Source organism: Hyperoodon ampullatus, assembly GCF_949752795.1.
Source record: "Hyperoodon ampullatus genome assembly, chromosome: 6".
In the NCBI taxonomy this organism is placed as follows: Eukaryota; Metazoa; Chordata; class Mammalia; order Artiodactyla; family Ziphiidae; genus Hyperoodon; species Hyperoodon ampullatus.
The window spans coordinates 78278813-78300955 of NC_136919.1; the positions used below are offsets into that span (position 1 = coordinate 78278813).

At 45.5% G+C, this 22143-nt stretch overlaps 1 protein-coding gene across 1 annotated transcript; it reads right to left on the reverse strand.

Moving 5' to 3' along the window:
- Positions 1–293: 293 nt before the first annotated feature.
- Positions 294–21063, reverse strand: KLF9 (KLF transcription factor 9; the record flags this gene model as incomplete). The annotated part of the gene is made up of 2 exons (XM_079707113.1): positions 294–523; positions 20559–21063. 2 exons carry the CDS (start codon positions 21061–21063, stop codon positions 294–296), a joined length of 735 nt encoding a protein of 244 aa, XP_079563239.1.
- Between the last annotated feature and the right edge of the window lie 1080 nt (positions 21064–22143).

The window sequence follows — 22143 nt, forward strand, 5'->3', positions numbered from 1 at the left end:
GAAAATTAAGGAGAGAGAGAGAAAAAAAAAAGCATTTGTCTTCCCTCCAACAGTCAGAGACGGTTCAGAGTTGCCTCTGCAAGGAGGACCAAGTGTTGACTTTGATCTTAGGCTACAATGTGCTTTTTAAAAACAACGCAGGGAGAGGAAAATTAGACTAGTGACCAAAGAACAGTGACTTCCTGTGCTGGCAGCGCACCTCTTCTGGGCCGTGGTTCCCACCTGTCTGTCTGTTCGCTGGGAGTAGTTTGTCCTTCCGGGTCCGTCCCTCCCTGGCTCGGGTGGGCAGCACCTCACAAAGGGTTGGCCAGCGCCTTTTTGGATCGCTTGATCATGCTGGGGTGGAACTCCGTGTGCCGCCGGGCGTGCTTGGTCAGGTGGTCGCTCCTCATGAAGCGCTTCTCACACAGCGGACAGCGGAACTGCTTCTCCCCAGTGTGGGTCCGGTAGTGGCGGGTCAGCTCATCGGAGCGAGAGAACTTTTTAAGGCAGTCTGGCCACGTGCAGGGAAAGGGCCTTTCACCTAAGAGAAGAGAATCAGGGATACAGGTTAAAGAACGTGTAACCGAAATTCTCCAGGCTGGTCCTGGTCAACCATCCCCATGACTCAGAAAATAACTCCTTTGTGTTCTGGGCTGAGTTGTGTGTCCCCCCCATTCATAGGCTGAAGTCCTAACCCCCAGTACCTCAGAATGTGGCTGTATTTGGAGACAGGGTCTTTAAAGAGGTGACTAAGGTTACATGAGGTCATGTAATCTAATGACTGGTGTCTTTATAAGAAGAGGAGATTAGGTCACAGACTCGCAGAGGAAAGGCTGTGTGAAGATGCTGGGAGAAGATGGCCAGCTACAAGCCAGGGAGATGGGCCTCAGAAGAAACTGACTCTGCCAACATCTTAATCTTGGACTCCCAGCCTCCAGAACGGTGAGAAATAAATTTCTGTTGTTTAAGCCACCCAGTCTGTGGTACTTTGTCATGGCAGCCCTAACAAAGTAATACCATGAAGAAATTGCTGAGAATCATCTTCTCTAGGTAAATGAGCTTGCTATTTGTACCCAATGGATCCCCAACGGCCTTGGAAACTATATTTTCCAGTTTTTGTCTACGTGGTTGCTGGTTTCACGAGTTCTCTCCGAGGACTCAAAAACCTTAGCCCTTTGCTAAATGTCCTGGCATCGTACAGATGGAAGAGAACTGGGGCATCTAATCCAACCAACCTCCCACCAGAGGCAGGCATCTCCCCTTAAGCTCCTGACTGTTTGGCCACCCAACCTCTGCCTGAGCAATTCCGGTGGCAGAGCCCCTTACCTGCCAAGGAAGCCTGCTTGTTTCTGAGCATCCCTGTAATAAACACTCTTATTGATGTGAAACCTGCCTTCCTGCGAAGGCCATATTTTAAGTTATATTGTCTTAACACTAAAAATTAGTTTTTTCCCCTCTGCCACATAATAATCCCTTAACTATCTGAAGACTGCTATCATGCCATTCTCTAATCTTTTCTGGTCTAGCTGAAACAATCCCAGTTTCTTCCATATTTCTCATAAAAGAAGAACTCACATTATTCTAAAATAATAACAGAAGCGCAGGCACAGCACTAAGGGCTTCCCATGCATTATCTCACTGACTTCTTACAGGACGCCCCACGGAGGTGGCCCATTTCACAGATGAGGCTTAACACTTGTCAGGGTTTCCACATCCCTCCCAGTACGGTTGCTCTCCTCAGATTCATGCTATTGTCTCCCTGTCCCACTTAAAACGCAGCTAAGCCCTGCCCTCCAGACATGATCAGGCCAGCAATGGGGGCCTCCCGACCCCTGGATTGGCAGGGGTGAGTCTGTGTCCGTGTTTGTTGGGCAGGACACACACAAGCAGAAAGGCAGGAAGAGCTGCTTAAGATCAGAGCCTTGCTTGCTCTTCTTGTGAGTGACTGTCACCACCCCCCAGCTCTGAGCACCTGCCTGCCTACTCCTCACACCTTTCCAAGCACAGCCCAAAGCAGCTGCTTCACAGACTCAGGGCACAGACTCTGGTTTCCACAGAACTCTCCAGACACTCCTTAGGTAGGTGTGAGGAGTGAATTTTTTCTCACTCCCGTCCCCATCTTCCTGGAACCCAGAGAGAGGCTCAAAGGGCTGGGAGCTGCCCAGCGTGGTGCATCTGAGTCATCCAAAAATGATTCTTTTCCCCCAGCTTCTCCTAACCTGTGCCAGAGATGTGAAAATAAAGATAAGAACAACAAAATACCTCTATCACCTTCGTGACTAAGGTTTTATTTGCTGTTCTCTAAGCAGAGATATGGCCATCACGCCATGTACAACCTACCTGTTCTTATGGGAAACCTGATGTGGGCAAAATAAATTTATATAAACAGATTCACTATACACAGGTCTAAGTATAAATATTTCCTCACTGAGCTCTAAGCTGAAAAGCCACAGCAGCAAAAGGCAATAGCAAGCCAGTGAATCCTGAGCCCTACCCAAGGTGGATGATGCACGAGGATACTCAAAGAGGGCCAAAAAGAGAGAGAGAGAGAGGAAAAAAAGAGCTTCAGACTGAACCCTCTGAAAATTCCAATGACACTGAGTTGAAAACTACACTTTTGCAACTTCTGTTGGATTAAAAAGCATTTTTAACCAGTTCAGCAGAACTTTTGAGCAAAAGGCGAAATGCAGGTTATCATAGCCCAACAAGGTTGAGCTTCCCTGGGCAAGGACAACGTCCCGTCTGACCTCCGTGCTACTTGTGCTGTCAAGCATTTAGTAAAGGCCTCAGCTCTGTGCGTGTGTGCGCGCTGAGTCTGCTCACACTCCAGGTCGCGCAGGTGACCAAATCCTGCTCAGAAGTTCCCAGATCACAGGAATATTTCCGGGCTATTTCTGAACCAGACTGCAGCCAAGTCCTCACTAACCCAAATGAAGAATCTATGGGAGAAGTGTTCTTTAAACATGTTATGTTAAAAAATATAATGAATAGTTAGAATTGATAGCGTGATAAGTTGTTAAAAAGAAAAAACCCCTGTCTGTTGTCCCTTTCCTGAAGCCCTCTCTCCACTGCTTGATGATTTGGTGGGGAGGAAAGGGATGACAAGAAGTTCCGTGTTTTCTCAACACTTGTTAGGACAGACACCCATCAGAGGTGGTTTCTTTGAAGGAGTGGTAATGTGGTTTAGTTATTCACTGGCACATGTTTCTTTCAAGCGAGTCATGAGGCGAGATTAATTTATTTGAACGAATCTGTGTCCACTGTGGGAAAAATGGGTCAGAAGACCACTCTACTGTGTGCTAAGACTGGAAAAGAAATAAGGCACCCCTTGTTTTAACAAGATGGAAGTGATAGTGGAAAATCGTCATGAAACCTGAATCAGCTGCATGTACTGGAGATCTATTAAGCATTTATGCTTATGACTTACAAAGATTTCAAGTGTAATCAGGGTCCATTCCCATTGGATTCCCTTTCGGTCTAGCTTATGGCTACACTCTCTTCACTGCCCCTCATAGTTGTCATGTGATTGTTCTCATTGCTTCTAATCCAGGTGCTGTCATTGACCTAGCATCCTTTTCCCTGAGTGCTTCAGAGACGACAGGGCCACCCACGGAGCCCAGAGCAAATAAGAGCTAACAGTAGCCTTTGTTAGATTCATATAATGTGTATAATTCAAGCTTACAGTTTCCAAGCGTTTAAAAATAGATCTACTTGGAAGTGAGTTGCTGGTCTAAAAGCTCTAGGATCATTTTGATTTTTCTCAGATCCTTTGGAAAAGCATTAGGGGCTTTTGGTCAATGATCTAAATCAGGGGTTAGTAAACTATGGGTCATAGGTCAAATCTGACCTGCTGGAATAAACACGATTCCTATACTTAGTTTTTACCAAATGGTTGGAAAAAACCGAACAGTAATATTTTGTGGCAGGAGAAAGTTATATGAAATTCAGGTTTTCATGTCCGCCTACAGAGTTGTACTGGAACACAATCATACTCATTGTTTATGTATTACCTATGGCTGCTTTTTCACTACGACAGCAGTGTTGAGTAGTGATAAGAGATAGTACGGACCACAAAAGTTAGAATATTTACTATCTGGTCCTTTATAGAAAGTTGGCTGACCCCCGATCTCAATCTGCAGGCCTGAATTTCTATCTAGTGTACACCAGAATTTGTAAATCCAAATGTCTTCAGGAGCCAGACACATAATAAAAGTGGGTGAAATGCCAAGTATATTAGACCATGGGTCGTAGAGGAATCTGGGCCCAACTGGGGAGTGCTTTCCACAAATAAAGGCATTCAAATTCAACACTTGATGAAACACTGTGCCAGCCAAGCAGTGTGTATTCAGGGGACCTGGATTCTTCTTGGGGATATGCAATTTGCAGCCCTTTGAAATCATCCACCTCTTTAACCCAGTGGAGAGTTTGCATACAACCTATACTATAGGATGCATTTCCACATGTTAGTTAATGATAGACACATATTAAGGTATCTAGAAAAAGATACGTGTTTTGAACCTAAGAAAGTATGGAATGGAGAAATCATATGTAGAGAGGGAAGGGATTTTAAGGCTGAATGGGACCAGAGATGATGTGCAGAGTGGAAAAGAGAGGGCTTAGAAGGGCTGGGATTTGCCCTTCATCCTGCAGCTGGGGGGGAAATCAAGTCAGGCCCTTACTTTAGCTCAAGGCTAAGGCCCCCAAAAGGATGGTTAACCTTCTTTATACGGAACAAATCATATGGTAAAGCAACTATCAATTAAAGAATATTTAAACTTGTCTTTCATATTAATGAGAGTTTTACCATCCTCCTGGGGGAAAAAAATAAATAAAAAAGAACAGACATGTACTCCTGCTTTATTTCTGGCCTTCACAGGAAAACACACCCAGAGGCAGTGACACAATAAAGTCTGCTTTACTGGAGCAGAGTTGGTAACAGCACAAGTTTCTGTGCATTCTCATTATTTATATACCACTTCCCTTCCCCTTCAGCAACAAGCTCAGCGCCTCTCACTGACAGACTCAGCTCTGAGTATAAAACATACTGGATCAAAACGGCTACTGAACACTGCATCAAACGTGTAAAAGGCTTTCTTTGCAGAGACAGGTCAGGCCTCCAGAACTCTCCTGGGTCTCCAGTGGGTTCAAGAGAAGTGGAGGGGGGCCTTCTGGCTATGCACTTCCTAACTTGATGGCTCATTGCTTTTAAGGAGACTCCACCCTACCCGGTGATTAGTTGATGATGTCAAGTGAAGCTTATTCTTTTCGGTAAAGTCGCGAAATGAACAGTGGTGAGTTTTCCATATAGAGGGGGAATGAGGACAAGTATGGGGATTGCTAACTGGATATATCCAGCCCTGTCCAAGCTCCCCAGAGCTCAGTTGGACAGCCATTGCAGTCCTGGACTAGAGTCTCGACCCTTCCCCTCCCCCCTCTGATTCTCTCTCTTCCGCTCCCACAATTCCACAGAAGAGCCCCACATGGGCTAAACTTAATTGGGTTTAAGAGGGTTAAAAATACCAACTCTGAAGCTTCCACTGCTTTGAGCAAAAGTAACACAATCTAGTAAAACAAATCTAAGGGAATTGGGCCTCCTTTTCAAAATAGAACTCTAAAAATGTCAATTAATAATCATAGCTTCGCACAGATGTACAAAATCAAGGCCGTTTCTCGAGGAAAAATCGTGTTTTTCTTAATTACAAAAAAGCAACTAGGATTCCAGAGATAAAAGGATAATTTGATATTGGAAAATCATAATGATATTACACGTCATTTAATACGTTAAATTCACCCCCACCCACACTCATATCTTGCCTTCATAAATGCAGAACAATATCTGATAAAATTCAACATCCATCCCTAATAAAAGCTTTTAGGAAAACAAAATAGTTCCTTAACAGGATAGAAAATATAGATTCAAACCTTTCCCCAGCAGGGTCAATAGTAAAATGAAGGCAGCATTCCCACGGAAGTCAAGCTCAAGGCAGGAATGGACTCCTGCCCCAATCATTATAGCTATTTAATGTTGTTCAGGAAATGCTAGTGAGTGCAATTAGATAACAAATTAAGAAGTAAATTGTGGGAAGGAGGAGGCAAAATAAGAATTACTTGCAACTGATACAAATTCCTATTTGGAAAGTCTAAGATAACAAAAATTAAAAATGCAGAGCAGAGATTGGCACAGCACTGTAAATCACCTATACTTCAATAAAAAATTGAAGAAAAAAATGCATTCATAGGTGTAAATATACAAAAGAGCAATGGTTTTCTTATATGCTAACCACAGTCAGTCAGGATAAGCCTACCAATAAAGTTCAGGACCTGCATGAAGAAAATGATACAACTACAATATGAAAGGAAATGAATAAATGGGACATTTCCCATGTCCCATTGATGGTAAGACCCAATGTTCTGAATATGGCAATTCTATACAAATTCATCTATGAAATTAACACACACCATAGAAATTCTTTTTTCTTGAACTTGACAAAATTATTTTAAAGTTCATTGGGAAGAATAAATACACTCAACTTGCCAAGAAAATTTTGGAATAGAACAATAATAAATGAGCACTTGCAATACCAGTTATTAAAATGTATGATTAAAGCTGCAAAAATTAAGATAGTCTGATACCAGCACAGGAAAAGACAAATCAGTGGAGCTGAGTCAAGTCTGAAGATAAACCCAAGACTATAGGGATGGGCATTTCCAATCAGTGAAGAAAAGAATGTTTAATTCAATAAATGGCATAGATATCTGATAAAAAAAAAAGTTAAATCTGGATCCCTACCCTTATACCTTACACTTAAATTCCAAATGGAATTTTTTACATTTACTGTACACGTAAATGTTAAAAATAAAACCATAAAGGTAAAAGAAAATATAGGTGAATATTTTTAGAATCCTGGAATAGGGAGAGACTTCCTAAACGTGAAATCAAAGGCAGTATCCTATTTGAAGGATAGTTTTAAAATACTTAAAAATGTTAAACTTCTGCATGGTAAGATACATATACATACACACACACACACACACACACACACACACACATAAGTAAAAAAATTTAAGAACCAAAACAGTGAACTAATAAAGGAAATTGCAGCCTATGACAAAAGGTTAAAATCTGTGGTACAGAAAGGACACTAGCAAATCAAAATGAATAGCCCAACTTAATAAAATTGGGCAAGGATGCAAACAAGTAATCTATAAAATAAGAAATACTAACATCCAATTAATAAATATATGAAAATATAGTCAATGTCATAAGTAATCAAAACATGCCAATCAAGACACCAATGAAATACACATCATGCTGGTAAAAGTGTTAAAAAGTATGCTCATATACCTATCATTGATGGTGGCATGAGGAAATAGGCATGGGTGGAAATTATAATTGTTCCAGGACCACCTGGCAATACATTTGTCCAGGAATTATTTGTGATAACAATTAGGGAGGAAAACAAAAACATACAAGGATACCAGCATTGTTTATAAAAGGTAAAGCTTGGTAACAACCTAAATGTCTAACAATAAAGAACTGGTTCAATACTTCAGTGTTCCATACAGTGGAATAATATGTGCCTGTTCAAAAGGTACTAGATTATTATTCTATACAGAAGATGTTAGCAATACACGGCTAAGTGAAAAGAACAGTGCATGATCTGCTGTGTATGTGTGTGAACATCCAAGGAGAGGAAAAATCCTGGAAGAATATACGCAAAATATGAACAATAGTTATCTACAGGTGAGGGGATAACCTCTACTTCTTTTTGTAATTTTCCCCTATGTTTTCTGATTTTTTTAAGCAAGTACAAATTTCTTTTATAATGAGAAGTCAGAAAAGTCTAACATAAAACAAAGGTAACAATTGTTTTGATGCAATGAGTTCAAATTTTTCCACCAATGGGTTGATGAAGATCCTATTCCATTCGAGGGGTGGGTGGTTTACACTCTATTGAGAAATAGACTCCAGTGTCCAAGACCAAAGAAAGGCAAAGAATCCTTCTGCTTCCTTCTCAAATTGTTAGAAAGTGAGAAACTTTCAGAGTAAACGACATGTGTTTTCTCACTCCTCCCCCACCTCCTCCTCTCCTTTTTCCATATGTGAAAGGAAAATGGCCCGTGAAAAGAGACAGGAATCTCCCTTCAGATACCAAGTGACACAGGCAGTGATGGCAGGGCTGCCCCACCAAGGAGCAGTCTCCTTAGGAAGCAGGGGGAGAAAGAGGCGCAGACACACAAAGCCCAGAGCCCAGTGCAGCGTTCCTGGTGGAGCACCAGCCCACACAGTGGCCGCAACCCAAAGCCATAGACACCCCACTGTCCATCATCATCGGTCTTCATTCCCCATGGGAAAGCAATGCTAACTTGCAGGTACAAAATGTGAGCTTTGCTTTACTGTTTTTCATTTCCACACCCAAGTGCAGAAGCACCCATACACTTGCATCGTCTGGGTACAGCCAATTCTACATTTCCCTGCATAAATCATTCCAAGTAATATCAAACTCAAAAATCAAGAAATTAAAAGCCTCCTGTTCGCCAGAAATATTGCTACTACCTACACAGGTAGATGTCCTAAAAAGATAAAAATTCTTGATAGCTTTAGAAGAATCCTGCCTGAATGCCATCCCTTCACATTACATTATGGTTTGCTCCTGGCCTCTCTCTCTAAATCCTTCTTGTGATTTGGTTTCCTTTTACAATTCATTTGTTGATACAACAGAGTCACTATAGCGTTTGGATGTGAGATTTTACTTCCTGGTCCCTGTGTTTATCTGTGGAAAGCAGCCTGTCTCCATACTTGAGGTTCTGAACTGGGAAGTGGGCGTCTGTAACGTCTGCCATGCAGTACTTCCTCACTGGAAGCTGGTGCCTAGCTATTTGGAAGCAAGCCTGTCCGAATATTGCTTGCACATTCCCAATCTCAACTGATCTGTGAGATGGCACATGTGCCAGGACCTCAGAAATGAAGATGACAGACAATAGAGTCTTCACTCTTTAGGTTCTCAACCCAGCAAGAGATATATCATTATGCCTTGATGTCTCCATTACCTGGCCCCCAGCTCAGCAACTCTGAAATGGCAGAGAGGTGAGGTGACCTCCCCACGTCCACACAGCTAGGTCCAGGCCCAGATTAGCCAATTCCCATGACTGCATTCTTCCTCCCACCCCAACCTGTACTGCCTCTGCCCAGTTCTTTGTGGAAAAGAGAAGTAGTAAATAAATAACCTACTAGGCACTAAACATTGAACAGGGTATGTAAGCTTGATGGCAAAGCTATGCTGAGAACGTAGATTCTTTGAATCTTTGCATTCTGGGTTATTTTTATGACCACCTAATTCAAACCCGTCCTGTTTCAGATGAAGCTGACTCAGAGAGCCAATGACTCGCCCAAGGACATCCTTAGAACCAGTTTTCAAATTCTAGCTTCAGTTCTGAGCACAGAACAAGATTAGAGGTGAAAGCAGAACACAGGCCTTAACTAAATGTAGAGACAGCCTTTTTCTGTGTTTTTCTAATCCTTTTACTCCCAGGCCCTCCTTTCCAGATGCATTGCCTCGGGGAAGGAAGAGACAGTTTAAAACAAGTTGCTGCTAAGCTTGGGGTTTCAAAATAGAGTTTTAAAAATGTAAAGCAGACCCTGAAATCCTCAAATTCTCTTAATTTGCCAGAGCTTCATAGCAAGACCTGAGCTATAGGGAGAGAAATTGGAGGAGCTGTGTTTAGGGAACAGATGCAGAGGTCTGAGAAGTGCAAGCGTTCTGGACTCTCCTATTAGAAACAGTCTTGGGCAGTCCCAGAGGCGCGACCACTGCTGCCTGGCCCACTGCATGCCTGGAGCCTGTCTGAGCCTCTCTAGGGAAGTCGCCACACACACCAGGGCACCTGAGGAGTTGGGTAGCCACGCTGAGAAAAGGGTCTCAAGTGTTTGCCTAAGTTTCCACTCCTCCTTATGTCGCATGTGAGGACCAGGACCCAAGCTGGTCTATGGCACCCTGGGGGAGACCAGCAAGGTCAAAGGATGGCATGCAACATGGACAGCCCTTCCATGATGCCAGAAGAAGAGATGAGGCTCTTGCTCACCACGCAGATCACTCCCAGGAGAAAGAAAGGCAAAAGGAGAGACAGAGAGAACTCTGATTTTGTGACTATGTACCCAAAAGAGAATAAAACTTAACACAAAAGAGACTGAGAGACCCCAAATTGCCAAGACAAAGTTTGTCCACCAACAGCAGAAATGGTGGGGAGGGCAGGAGGGCTCAAGAGAACTCAGTTCTCTTTGGCTCGGAAAAGACAATGAGCAAACCAGGAAAACACGGGAGGCTGTTGTCTGGTTAGTGAATGCCTCCTCCACCTGCCACCCAGGTCACGGCACTCACAGTGACCCAGAGTGACTAGTGATGCTGCTCCAGCATCAGGTTTCCAGCTGTTTCCCTCTGGGCTCAACCTCTGTACACTGCTGGCATAAGAGGAAGGCTTCTACTCACACATGCCACATGCGCCATCAGCACATCATTTTTCCAGCTTTTACAGAGTGAGCCACTAATTCATACAGTCTGGTGTTTGTCACCAAAGACCACGAAGAACGGCAGGGTTGAGCTGTCCAGCTCTTACCAAACAGCCCCTGCCTGACTCCCTCAGCCCTCCTGGGGCAGGCGTTCCTGGACAGCGCTTTGAAGTTTGGGAGCAAGCAGGGCACTGAGAAAAAATGACTCAGGTCAGAGGTGCAGACTGTGTCTCTTTCACACTGGGAACCCCCGCTTCGGTGGGTAATGCTCAAGCATCTTGTGGCTGGCCATGGGTATGAACTGCAACACCCAAGGGGGAAAGCAGCTGTTTGGATGTCATTCTGCTTATTTTCATTAAAACAGCAATGGTACAAAACTACTGTAGAATTATGACAGCATAGGGATTTAAGTCATTTTTATATGTTTTTTAAAGTTATTTTTAAGATCTAATTTTTGCCTCTTACGATTTATTGCGGTGTTTTTGTTGGGCATTACATACACCGAATAGATTTCTGAATCCCATTGGGAACCGCCATATAAACAGCTCATCTTTGTAAAGACAAGGCCTCTCTCTATTAGCGCACAGGGTGACAAACGTTCATGTAAACACAATTCATTTCTCTGGGCATTAAAATAGTCAGATGACTGGAATTAAGACCAAGTGAACAGTGCCGCTGATCACATTGTTGCCGCTAGACGTGTTCCATGTGAGGTTTCGGGTACTGGCTTCTAGAACATCCGCTGAGCAGGGCCTATGGGGCTGATCCTGACCATAGGAAATATGTGTTGAAATAATCTATCTTTTACAAAGACTATTTAGTATACAGCTACCTTATAGGTTGAGTTCAGAGCTCTTTCTCTTCAAAGGGGAGAAAAATGAGAGAAATTGTTGTCATACTAATCTGTCTCTCATTTTGTCAAACTCTGCCTTTGGTAATATCCTGTCTGTAGTTCTAAATGGGCGGATCGAATGAACAGCTGTTGGTTTTGCCTGTCTGGCACCTATTGCCTCTTTGGGGTAATGAACAGCACACCTTGAATTTCCTTTTGGAAACCATTCCTTCCTCACTCTGAGTTTACGTAATTCCAGGCAGGCGACCCCACACCCCAGGCCCAGAGGTTGGATGTGACCCAGCTGTGCCACAGTGACTGAGTTCAGGGACAGGCACAAAATTCTGTGTTCTGAAGCTTGAAGCCTGGGACTTTTGCTGGAATCACTAGGAAAGGGCAACTGTCTTTCCACAGGGCTTGCTGAATTGGCAGGATGGGAGTCCGAACTGCTGGCACCTATCTTACCACCGTTCGGAGACAGCCTGCCGGTGAATGAAGCCAAAGCAGGGGAGAGCAAGGCTGGGCCAGGGAGAGAGGAAGGCACTGACCACCTGTAGCCAGAGATCCCTAACACCAGAGCTACCCCAAAGGTGGTGGAAACGGCAACCTATAAAGTTCTCATTTTTTACTAAGCCAGTCCAAGTTTGGGTTCTGCTCCTTACAACCAAGAGGCTTGATTAAAACAGCTGTGGACCCACAACTGGGATCTTTTTCAGTTGGAAGGATGAAGGTTCTGGATAGCTACTGGAAAATACAGGATAGGTTTCGCCAGGTCCATGATTTCTGAAGGTATTCCTCACCAAGCTTCATAAAAACAAACCAGAAGCCAGAGCTAGAACCCAAGAGTAGAGACAGTGGTGGCTCTGGGGCCAAATCCAAGAGAGGTGTGCAAAACACAGGGTCGCTTACTACTGGCAAAAACCCAAGGAGACCTCGTCAACAACCATTCATGGTGCAACTCCAAGCACCTAGAAACATACTAGGAAAACTTCAGAGTAACCTTGGACTAAGTTAACTAACTCCAATTCCTCCTACAAAATGAGAATAAGAGTACCTTCCTATCGCATAGGACTTCTGGGAATTTAAATGTAACAATGCGTGTAAAGCATCTGGCTTGGAACTTGGAGTGTAATACATGCTGGATGCTTCATTATTATCACTATTAATAGCATTATTACTAGTATTAATAATTTATAATTATTACTACTATCAACACTATTATTATCCACAGCATTCACAGTACCTGCTGTCAACATCTAGCACACCTCTTTGCATGTAACAGTTACTCAATAACAAGTATTATTTAAATTAATGAGCTGCTGCTGGATTAATGTAGAACTGTAAACAAAAATTCTAAGCACCTCAAGGGCTTCTGGCCAACACATGTAGATTATTTTTAATTGTAATACTTAGTATATGGAAACACTGTGCTAAATGCATTAAATACCTCATCTGAATTAAGTTTCATAAAAACTCTATGAATATATAATTACTGAACTCCATTTTACAGATGGGAAAACTGAGGCTCAGAGAGTTCTCATAATTAGAAAGTGGCAGAGGCAGGATTCAAACACAGGTCTGAGGGACCCCGAAGCCGGTGTTCTACTGGCTCTACCTACTGCCTCCCTGCTGAAGGTAGAGACCTCTCTGGAGACCCCTCATATTCAAGTTCCTTAGGGTGGGCTGGTTTCCTTCTCACAGGCCTTACTCTGCTTTTCTGACTGCCTCCATCTCATCAAAGCTGGCTCCCTGGAAGGGAGAGATGGTGAAACCTCCATCTCTTTGATGATAGAGGATCTGTAAGATTCCTTCCAGTTCTTAAATGTCCATAATTCTCAGGCAGAATTTTTGCGCTTTTGTCTATTGCCTGCCTCACTGCCCCACTTCGGTTCAAGTCAGGTCCTCTGGGAGGCACTTCTAAAACAACGGAGACTCGCCATGGAAAAACGTTCATACTTTGTTTAATACAAAATACTGCTGCCTGCTTTTCAAATCCTTGTCATTAGTTTTGTATGACTTAAGCTCCCGTCTCTTTATTTCAATCTATTTAAATAAAGTCCTCACTTAAAAAAAAAGGGTGGGGGGTGCTCAATCAGGGCTGAATTCCATTCTGCTGTTCAAATTTGCGATCATTTTCAATTTTGGTTAAAAAAAAAAATTCAAATGCCCAGTGGTCCTGGGCTTAGATGGTGAGCTTACTGGTTCTTGCAGCTCTAGAACCTTTAGATTTCAGATCCAGATGTTCAATTCTCATCTCAAGCCTCGAAAGGCTGATAAACTGAGATTACAAGGGAAGCCTGCGGGTGCACCATTGTAAACATGGGCTTTAAGCACAAACAGAAAGGATGCCTTGGAAAATCCCACGCATGAAAAATGGATGCCTCTCACTCCCTTAGTGGGAAAGGCATTCTCTATGAATAATAACGTTAGTCCTATTATTTGCTGAGGGGACTGTTTGAGGCTGGGATAAGACAAATGTCTACTCCTGGCCTTAATGCACCAAAAAGGTATTAAAGTTTCGGGAGGCCTCCAGGAAGGGAGGAGTAGGAAATCTCACAAGCAATGGCCTTGGACTGTTTCAGAGTGCTGCTCCCATAATAAAAGGGCAGAGGGCCCCCGACTGACTCCACCTCTGCCCTTTCACTCCGTTAATTTGGTTAATGCAAAGCAGCTCTTTAAACCAAGGTTAAAACAAAACCAAAAAAATGTTAACCAGATTGAAAAATCCTCAGGAGACCATGGGGGAAAGGAATCCAAACCTAAGAACTGCAAAGAATTCACAGTGAAGGAACATCTCCATTTGGCTAAGCTCCGGCCTGGAGGACTTCAACTTCCAAGGACCCCATGTCCTCACTGTGCTGCTGAGGAAACTTCGCTCTGCCCAACAACGTTTCGTGCCTGCCAAGGCAGAGAGCCAGACTTGGAACCCTGGCGGTGTGCTTCCAAACCCTCCAGAGCACCCCCAATGCTTCAATGGAACAATCCTCATCTATCTGAGAGGGTTAAAAAAAAAAAAAAAGCATTCACTTTTTTTACAGACAAAATGATGGATGTGATGACCTCTCAAGGTCACTTCCAACCTCCAAATTCTATTCTTTTGATACTAACAACTGCTTACACCAAATGCTCTGAGTTGGGCTTAGGCCTGTGACTAACTTCCCAACAAAAAGTGGGGCAGACCAAGAGACAGGACTGCTCAAAGACCACGGCAGAGGATCCCATTTCTTTCCCTTTTTAACTGTCTGTGGGCTTTCCTCCTTCCTTTGCCCCTCCTTTTTGCATGTGTTGCATAGAAACAGAAAGTGCCTTTGTACCAATTACTAGGCACTAATTTACACTCTTCAGTGGGCGCCGGGCTTGCTGGAGAAACATTAGGAAAAGGTGGGAGGGTCAGACGTGGGGGAGGATTCTAGCAGCAGAGGCCTGGAATGCTGCAAGCTCTTTCTCCAAGCCTGAGAACAGACAAGAGGAGGAAAGAAAATTAAAAAAGAAACTGGAAAACATTTTTGGAAGTCAAGACTAACAAAATTGACAAAGCTGGCTTTTCTTTCTTTTTTTTTTTTTAAATCAAGTATGCTCACGATCATAAGGCATTCAGAAATCAAAATAATGGTCAAGAAATCCGACTCTAACCAGGGCACGACATCAGGTTGTTTTAGGGGCTCCTGAGCGCGTGAATACTGGGAAATCACCCACCCACTTTTCTTCTCAATGAGCTTATTAAGGAAGACCATTGTCAGCCGCTTTCCCAATATGTCATATGATGTTTCTCCCTGGGACGTTCAATCGGGGAATTTCCCACAGACGTTGCAGAATGACTAGTTCCTAGGATAAGCGTCAACAATTGAGCCAAGAATGTATATCTGACCCTTATGTTCAGTGTCTCAAGAACTGATTTCCCTCAGGTTACATCTTTGCGTCTGAAGGTAATGGGGTGTTACCATCAAAACAGTACGCTATGGACTCTGGTACCTCCCTCCCTGACCCAGGCCCCGCTTGCATTCCTCCCCTCTCTCTTCTCACCACTCACAGATTTGAGAGGAAAATCACGGGAAACAATGGTTTCACTCTGTAATTCTACTCCACTTGTATTTTCTGTTGTGAGACAGTAATCCTGCCAGCAGCAGCAGTTCTTCTAAGGCAAGCCCGCTTTGTCTTGCTAGGGCAGCTAGGTGCAGGATGATGAAGACGGTTGCGGGGGGCAGCAGAGTGAGGAGGGAGCAACTGGTCCTTCCTACCTCCAGGACCAGGAATACGAGCTGTTAGGCCCCCTCACAGGCCTCAGTCCCCAGGGTGAGATTACAGCAGTGAGCTGGGGCTCAAGCAGCTGTGGGCCATCTTTCCTTGGAAGCAAGGGAGTCTCTAGCCTCTTGTCTGAAACCCAGAAGCAAACCCTGCAGGACGTCCTTGCAATTCTTAGACTCGTATCATCCTCCACAGCTAGAGCCCGTTTGCAGTCCTTTGCTCTCATTTTTCCCCCGACAGGATACATGAGCCTGGGTCTAGACAGTCTCACTGGGGATGGGGATGGGGGTGAAATCGCCCCCACAGGGCAAAGATTGGCTCTTTGGCAGGTTATAAAAGTCTTAGCTATTACAATGGTTTGTGGCCTTATAAAGGGGCACAGTACATAAGCAGCTCTACGGTATATCTGTGGTACTAAAATGTCACGGGAAGGACAATTATAGGGGAAAAAATGGCTAATCTCCTTAGGGGAGAGAAAGTGGAAGAAAAGGTGGCGAAACGAGGATCTATGCAGGCCCCACTCAGACCTAATTGTAATTACATCTTGGATGAAGCATGTCAGGCTATGAAATACCACTCTACATCACTTTGGGGAGCATTATGGAAAGAAGAATGGGGCAGTGAGGTGGTTTCCTTAAGGATCAAGGCACAGGGCCTCCCTTCTACTCATGAAGAGAAGAGCAAGTGGGAAAGACTGGGCAGGGGCTAATTAATGGGCTGCCCAGAGGCCATTTCAACACCCTGCCCTGTCCCTCAACCGCTGCCTCCTGGGTAATGGAAGTGGGTCCTTCTCATACCTCTGATGGTACTAGACTCTCCTGAACCAAAAAGTTGACTCCAAAGCTTTTTGTAGCAATTAAGGAAGAAGAGTTCATGAGGCACAGAGCAGGCCTGGCTCCTGTATAAGCAAACTTTTAAAACTTTAGTCTCAGGGAAGGAAATCCGCCTGAGTTAGAGCTAGCCAGTGATGGATGTGGCTAGAGAGGCCAGAAAACCTATTTCCTGTTTGGAGGATAACTTCCATGGTGGGAGCTACCCAGGTCCCCTCCACCAGATATTCTAGGTAGCCCAGAGAAATGTTCAAACAGGATAAAGAGAAACAGAAGCAGCCACTGTTGGCTGCTTTTGCAGCTCTTGTCTCTCCTTGTTTTTCATGAACTTCCTTCTGCCCTATTAAAAAAATACATTGTTTTAAAATTTTTCCCACAAAACTGGGGTGTGCTGATTGGGATTTAGGGCTTTCTGGTTTTCAGAATCCTGTAAGCAGCGCCCTAAGCTCAACCCACTGTCACCATTTGGGGACAGCTGATTTAAGTCCCTCCAAAAAGATAGAAAAATTGCACCTGGCATGGAAGTTAAGGCCTAAGGTTTCTATCACTGCGATGGCAACCTAGCATGACTCTACATCAGCTGGTTCTGATGACTTTTGAGTTGGAATTTGGATGCAGTTGTTTACCTCTCCAAAAGCTACCCCCATGTGTGTATGTGTGTGTAGGTGTGCCTGTGTGCATGTGCAGCGTGACCACAAAGTTAGGAAACTTGGGATAATCCTTTTTTCTTTTTTCTTTTCGCCATCCTAGAGAGGCTGAGGGGACGTGGGAGAGGGTCTGGGGAGTCAGTGGGTTTGGGTGTGGGTTTGTGGGGGCCAATTTGGGGTGTGTGCTCAGAGGTGGGGGGCGGCGTGTGGATGTGGGGTGTGCCAAGATAAACTTAAAGTGGGTTGCATTTTCAAATAATAAGCTCAATATGTTTTCAGGCAAAGTACTCCAATGGGTCTAATACTTAATCAGAAACAATAAATACACTCTAAAGTGTCCAAAAGGTCTGGAGACAGAAAAGCTCATATTCCTTGTACTTTTTTTCAGATTAACCATGGATCCACTGCTTAAATTTTAGAGGTACATCACCTGAGAAGATATCTTATCTAGAGGGTGAAGAAAAACAAACTGAACACAGTATTAGAAAATGTAAAGTACTGTACTACTTAAAAATAAGTTTCTTCTATGTTTCCTGATTTTAAGCTCTGCCCATTACACACAAACTATTATCTTTGCACAAGAATCCAAGTTCAGAGATAGTACCCTATCTTGTGGATTAAGAAACTGAGGCTCAAATAGAGAAGAGACTGCAAACTTAAATGCCAACAGAGACCATGTAAATGATTAAAATAAGGGACACTGCCTCATATAAAGAACGGTCAGTTCAAGCCAATTGTTGCTGGGCAGGAATTCAGACCCAGTATTGCCAGTTCATTCGATTTTTCCAGAGAAGCCAGAAATCTGGATTTGTGTGGAAATCCTGATTTTTCCATGTTAGTAACAAAATCTTTACAAACCCTGTGCTAGTCAAGCCAAACAAATTTGCAAAGCAAATTCAGCAGCAGACCTCTAGTTTACAAACTCTGACTTCAAGGAACTAGGTAAATATCTCACAACTGGGAAACAGTAGGACAAATCAGAACCCACCTCAGTCCACCTGAAAGGGGTCTTTTCTCTCAGGATACTCTAGAAATAACTGCACTGAACTAAACACAATTTTAAGTGGCTCAACTTCTAAAGCCACTGGTTCTGGGACTTCCCAGGTGGTCCAGCGGTTAAGACTCTGCGCTTCGATCCCTGGTCAGGAAAGTAAGATCCCGCATGCCATGCAGCGTGGCCAAAACAAATAAATAAAGCCACTGGTTCTATAAAAGTGGCATCTGTATGAGGCTCTAGGAGGGGAGGGGCAAGCAGCAGGAGGGATTCTGGTTGGGCCACATTGTGCAGGGGTGGGTGTGGCTGGGATTTTAGTTCTTAAAGTCTTCACAAAATACAGACATTCCAATTGCTATCTCCTGGCCATCTTCTGGGTTTAATACCAGCAAAAAATAGAAAAATTAAAAAAAAAATTTAAATCAAGATGCTACCCCACCCTAAAGACAATCTAACTGGAAGCTGAATCGGAAACTTCCAAATGCATGAGGCCTCCTACAAGTCTCTTACTTAGAGTATCTATCCCTTGCACACACCTGCTCTAGCAGGAGTACACTTCTGACAGTCTTTACAGAGGCTGAGGTTTTTGTCCAACCATGTCCTAGCATTACAGAGCCCCCAAACATAAATAAGGCACCTGCAATTACCACATCACTAGTTTCAAAAGACTGACTGTAGCATATAAAATGGGATTAACACTTCACTTCGTTTCCCACTCTGGACTGCGTAAAAGCTTCTCCTGAAACAACTGAGCTGACTTGCCTCACGGAGAATTAAAGAGCAGCATGCATGCACGCACACATAAGCAGCCATTTCTATAAATGCCTGAGAAAATCACTCAGCAGAATGGTCCAGAATGCTTTTCGGAGTTGGACAGACTCAGGGAGCTCACAGAGGAGCTCCGCAGGCCTCTCCAACTGCACAACTGGGCAGCTCCCTGAAGGAGAAAGTGCCTTTGCTCAAGGTGGCAGTGGGTGTCCCTGTGAGCTGAACTCCCGGAAACATGGCTGACACAGCCAGGCCCGCCCAACAGCTGTTGGTGACTAACACCCTCTGGTTAATATACCCCTACTTCACCCTGGGAGCCACGCTAAAGGTCACATCCCCCAAGCCAGGCACATCAACCTTTCAGACACAAACTTTAAAATGTGCTGTTTTATGGCAACCTAGATGACAACTGCAAACAGAACCTGATTTCGCATCAACCGTGAGGAGGAAATTCAGCTTTACTCCTGTGCCAGCAGCCACCTCCACGAGAAGCACTTTCCAAAGGAAATAAAATATGAGATGCAGTTACGTGGCCTCTTTTAAAAAAAAGCAAAACCTAACCAAACCAGCCAATGATCATTTTGAAACCACAGGCCCAGGGCCTCATCTTAAAAGTACCAACAGTTACACCAAAAAACGACAATACTTTCCAAGTAACTCCAACAACCTCCTCTTAAACATGGTGTTATAGGACAGAGGGAAAGGAGTTCGTGAGAGGACCAAGCACTGTGCTTCCTTATCAGAACAGCAGCTGTAAAGGAACCTTACTAAAGATGGGGAGACAGCATGGTCAAGTGTGAATGCTTTCCAACTTTTTCTGAATATGTTAAACAGAACCAACAAAATTGGCTGACCAAGGTTCCTATAAGTCTCCAAAGCCCATTTTACACTGCAGATGTCTTACCAGCCACATGCATCTGATCAGCCCTGCCTTTGGCTCTCCCTGGGAGAGACCCTTCCACAGGGCCTCCAGAACATCCCAACGTTCATTATCAGCCTTGACCTCCGGCAAGAACCACACCTCCTCACTAACTGCTCTATTCAGGGTGGCGGGTGCGACCTAAATCACGTGGGAAAAAATCCACTCTGAAATCTCATTAAAAAGGCTAACTAGTTGTGAAGTTAACCAACCATCACTTGATCAAACTTCTCTGCTGCCTGAAGCAGTGTTATTTTAAACCTCTCTGGGGACTCTTGGCCAAATTTAAAACCACCTTGGCAAGCCCTGAAAAGTAGCAAGCATACAGCTAACCGAGCCCTTAGTCATCCCTAAAAGGTTCCATATAACGTGCGCCGCTTCTCTCCAGGTTTCGGCCACTTCGCGGCAATCCCACAAGAGAGTAAAATAAAAGATACGCCATTTGACTGTGCCCCCCAACCCCCGCCAGCGTCTGTCCAAGTGGGGTGGCCCCAGAGTCGCCGGGTGCGGGAGTCCTGGGGGTGGGGGGGGTGGTGGCGGGGCGGGACAGGGGAGGGGCGGCACCACTCCCCATGAAGCCACGCATCGGCTGGCACTCGGCACTCACTCTGCCCGCCAGGTTAAGGCTCTCCGTGGCTTCTAGAGGCTGGGGACGATTAAGGAGTGAGCTTTCTGTCTCTAACCGGTTCAATCATTTTAAAGAGTTAAACAGCATCTCATCCTAAGTATTTGCACCCTTTCGGCCGAGCGTGGTGTCCTTTAACTCCCAGAAAGGCTGCCCGGCCAAAGGTTAACTAACCCGAGAGTTGGGTGGGAGAGAGAGACGCCGCTAACCTGTATGCACTCTGTAATGGGCTTTGAGATGGGAGGATTTTCCATAGACTTTCCCACAGCCACTGTAGGGGCACTTGTGCCTCTTTTCGGAGGCGTGTTTCCCCTTCGCAGCCACTCCAGGGTGGAGGAGGGAGAGCGGGCTGGGCGCGCTGCCAGGATCCTGTCTCTCCTCCGGGCTGTGGGAAGGACTCGACCCAGATTCGGTGGTCACGTCGCTGTCGGATCCCATATCCTCATCTGGACTCTCCAGGCTGTCGCTGCACACCGAGGGGGTCTGGATGGGTCGGTACTTGTTCAGGTCCAACAAGCTCTTGGCGATGGTGACCAGCGTGCAGTAATCCTTCCAGGTGTCCCCCGGGTCACCATGCTCCTTGGTCACCTCGCGCTCAGGTAGTCGCAGCCGCTCGGCGTCCGGAGCGCCCCCATGCTCCGGCACCGCAGCGCGGTTAGAAATGGAAACCAGACACTGGGCAGCCACGAAGTCCATGTAGGCGGCCGCGGACATGGTGCGGGCGACAGCAGCCCCGGAGGCGCGGCCAAACTTGGCGGTGGCTGCGGAGGTTCGGCTCGCCGTGCCCTGGCCTCGGACGACGAGCGCGGCGCGGCGCGGCGCAGCGGCCAAGGGGGCGGGGGCGCGGGGCGCTTCCTACTCGCAGGAGCGCCGAGGCGACCTCAGCCCCTCATCTTTACGTAACCGGCAGCGCCTCCGCACGCAGCATCCACGGCCCCGGGCTCCGCCGCGCTGCCGCCTCTCGCCGCCTCCGGCGCCCAGAGCCGCGCGCAATCCGCCCGACGGGCGCGCGGTCTGCTCCGAGCCGGCTCCCCTGGAAAGATGCCACACGTGGCGGTCGCAAGTTTATTCGACCGAAAACGCCCCGAGGCGCTGGGAGAGGAAACTGCAAGAGAGGTACACGCCCTCGGCTGCCTTTTCAGTCGAGCCAAAGCCCCAGGACATTCACCCAACCACCCGGACGTGGGTGGCAAGGGCCGGACCAAGCGCCAGGTCTAAGAGACACTTTTCCCCCAGTCCACTGACGGCTTCTGAGCCCCTGCTCTTGCCGGTCCGCACCGTTCCGGCATTCTCTCGCTCAGTAACAGTTTCGCAGAATCCCATCACGTCACAATCCAAACCCCCTCCAATTGGCCAGTGGGGAGGGTGATTCAACTCTGTTTACTTTCCTCCCCTGCCAGTCAGAACAGCCTTTCGGTGGAGAGGTGCGTCTAGAACTGAGGCGTGCGGCCAATCCGACAGTTCTGTTTCGATGCCTCGTGCTACCTCTACAGCCTCGAACGCTGACATTTAAAAGGGTAACAGCCGGGGGGCTGGAAAGGAGCAGCCGCGCATCTTTGGGAGTGTCTCTCAATCCCTTGGCCGGTCCAGGCCTCTTGGGCACGTTCCAGCTTGCGGAGCTGTGGGATACACCTTCCCTACTCGGTTGCGTTCCTTCTTACGACAAAAGAGAACTTCAGTTTCATTTTCCAGCTCGCAAACAGTTAAGTGACTTCCTGCAAACGCTACAGTCCCAGCAACCAGCCTTCCAATCAAAAGTAAGTTGGTTGATGTCACTGACATTGGCTCAGCCAA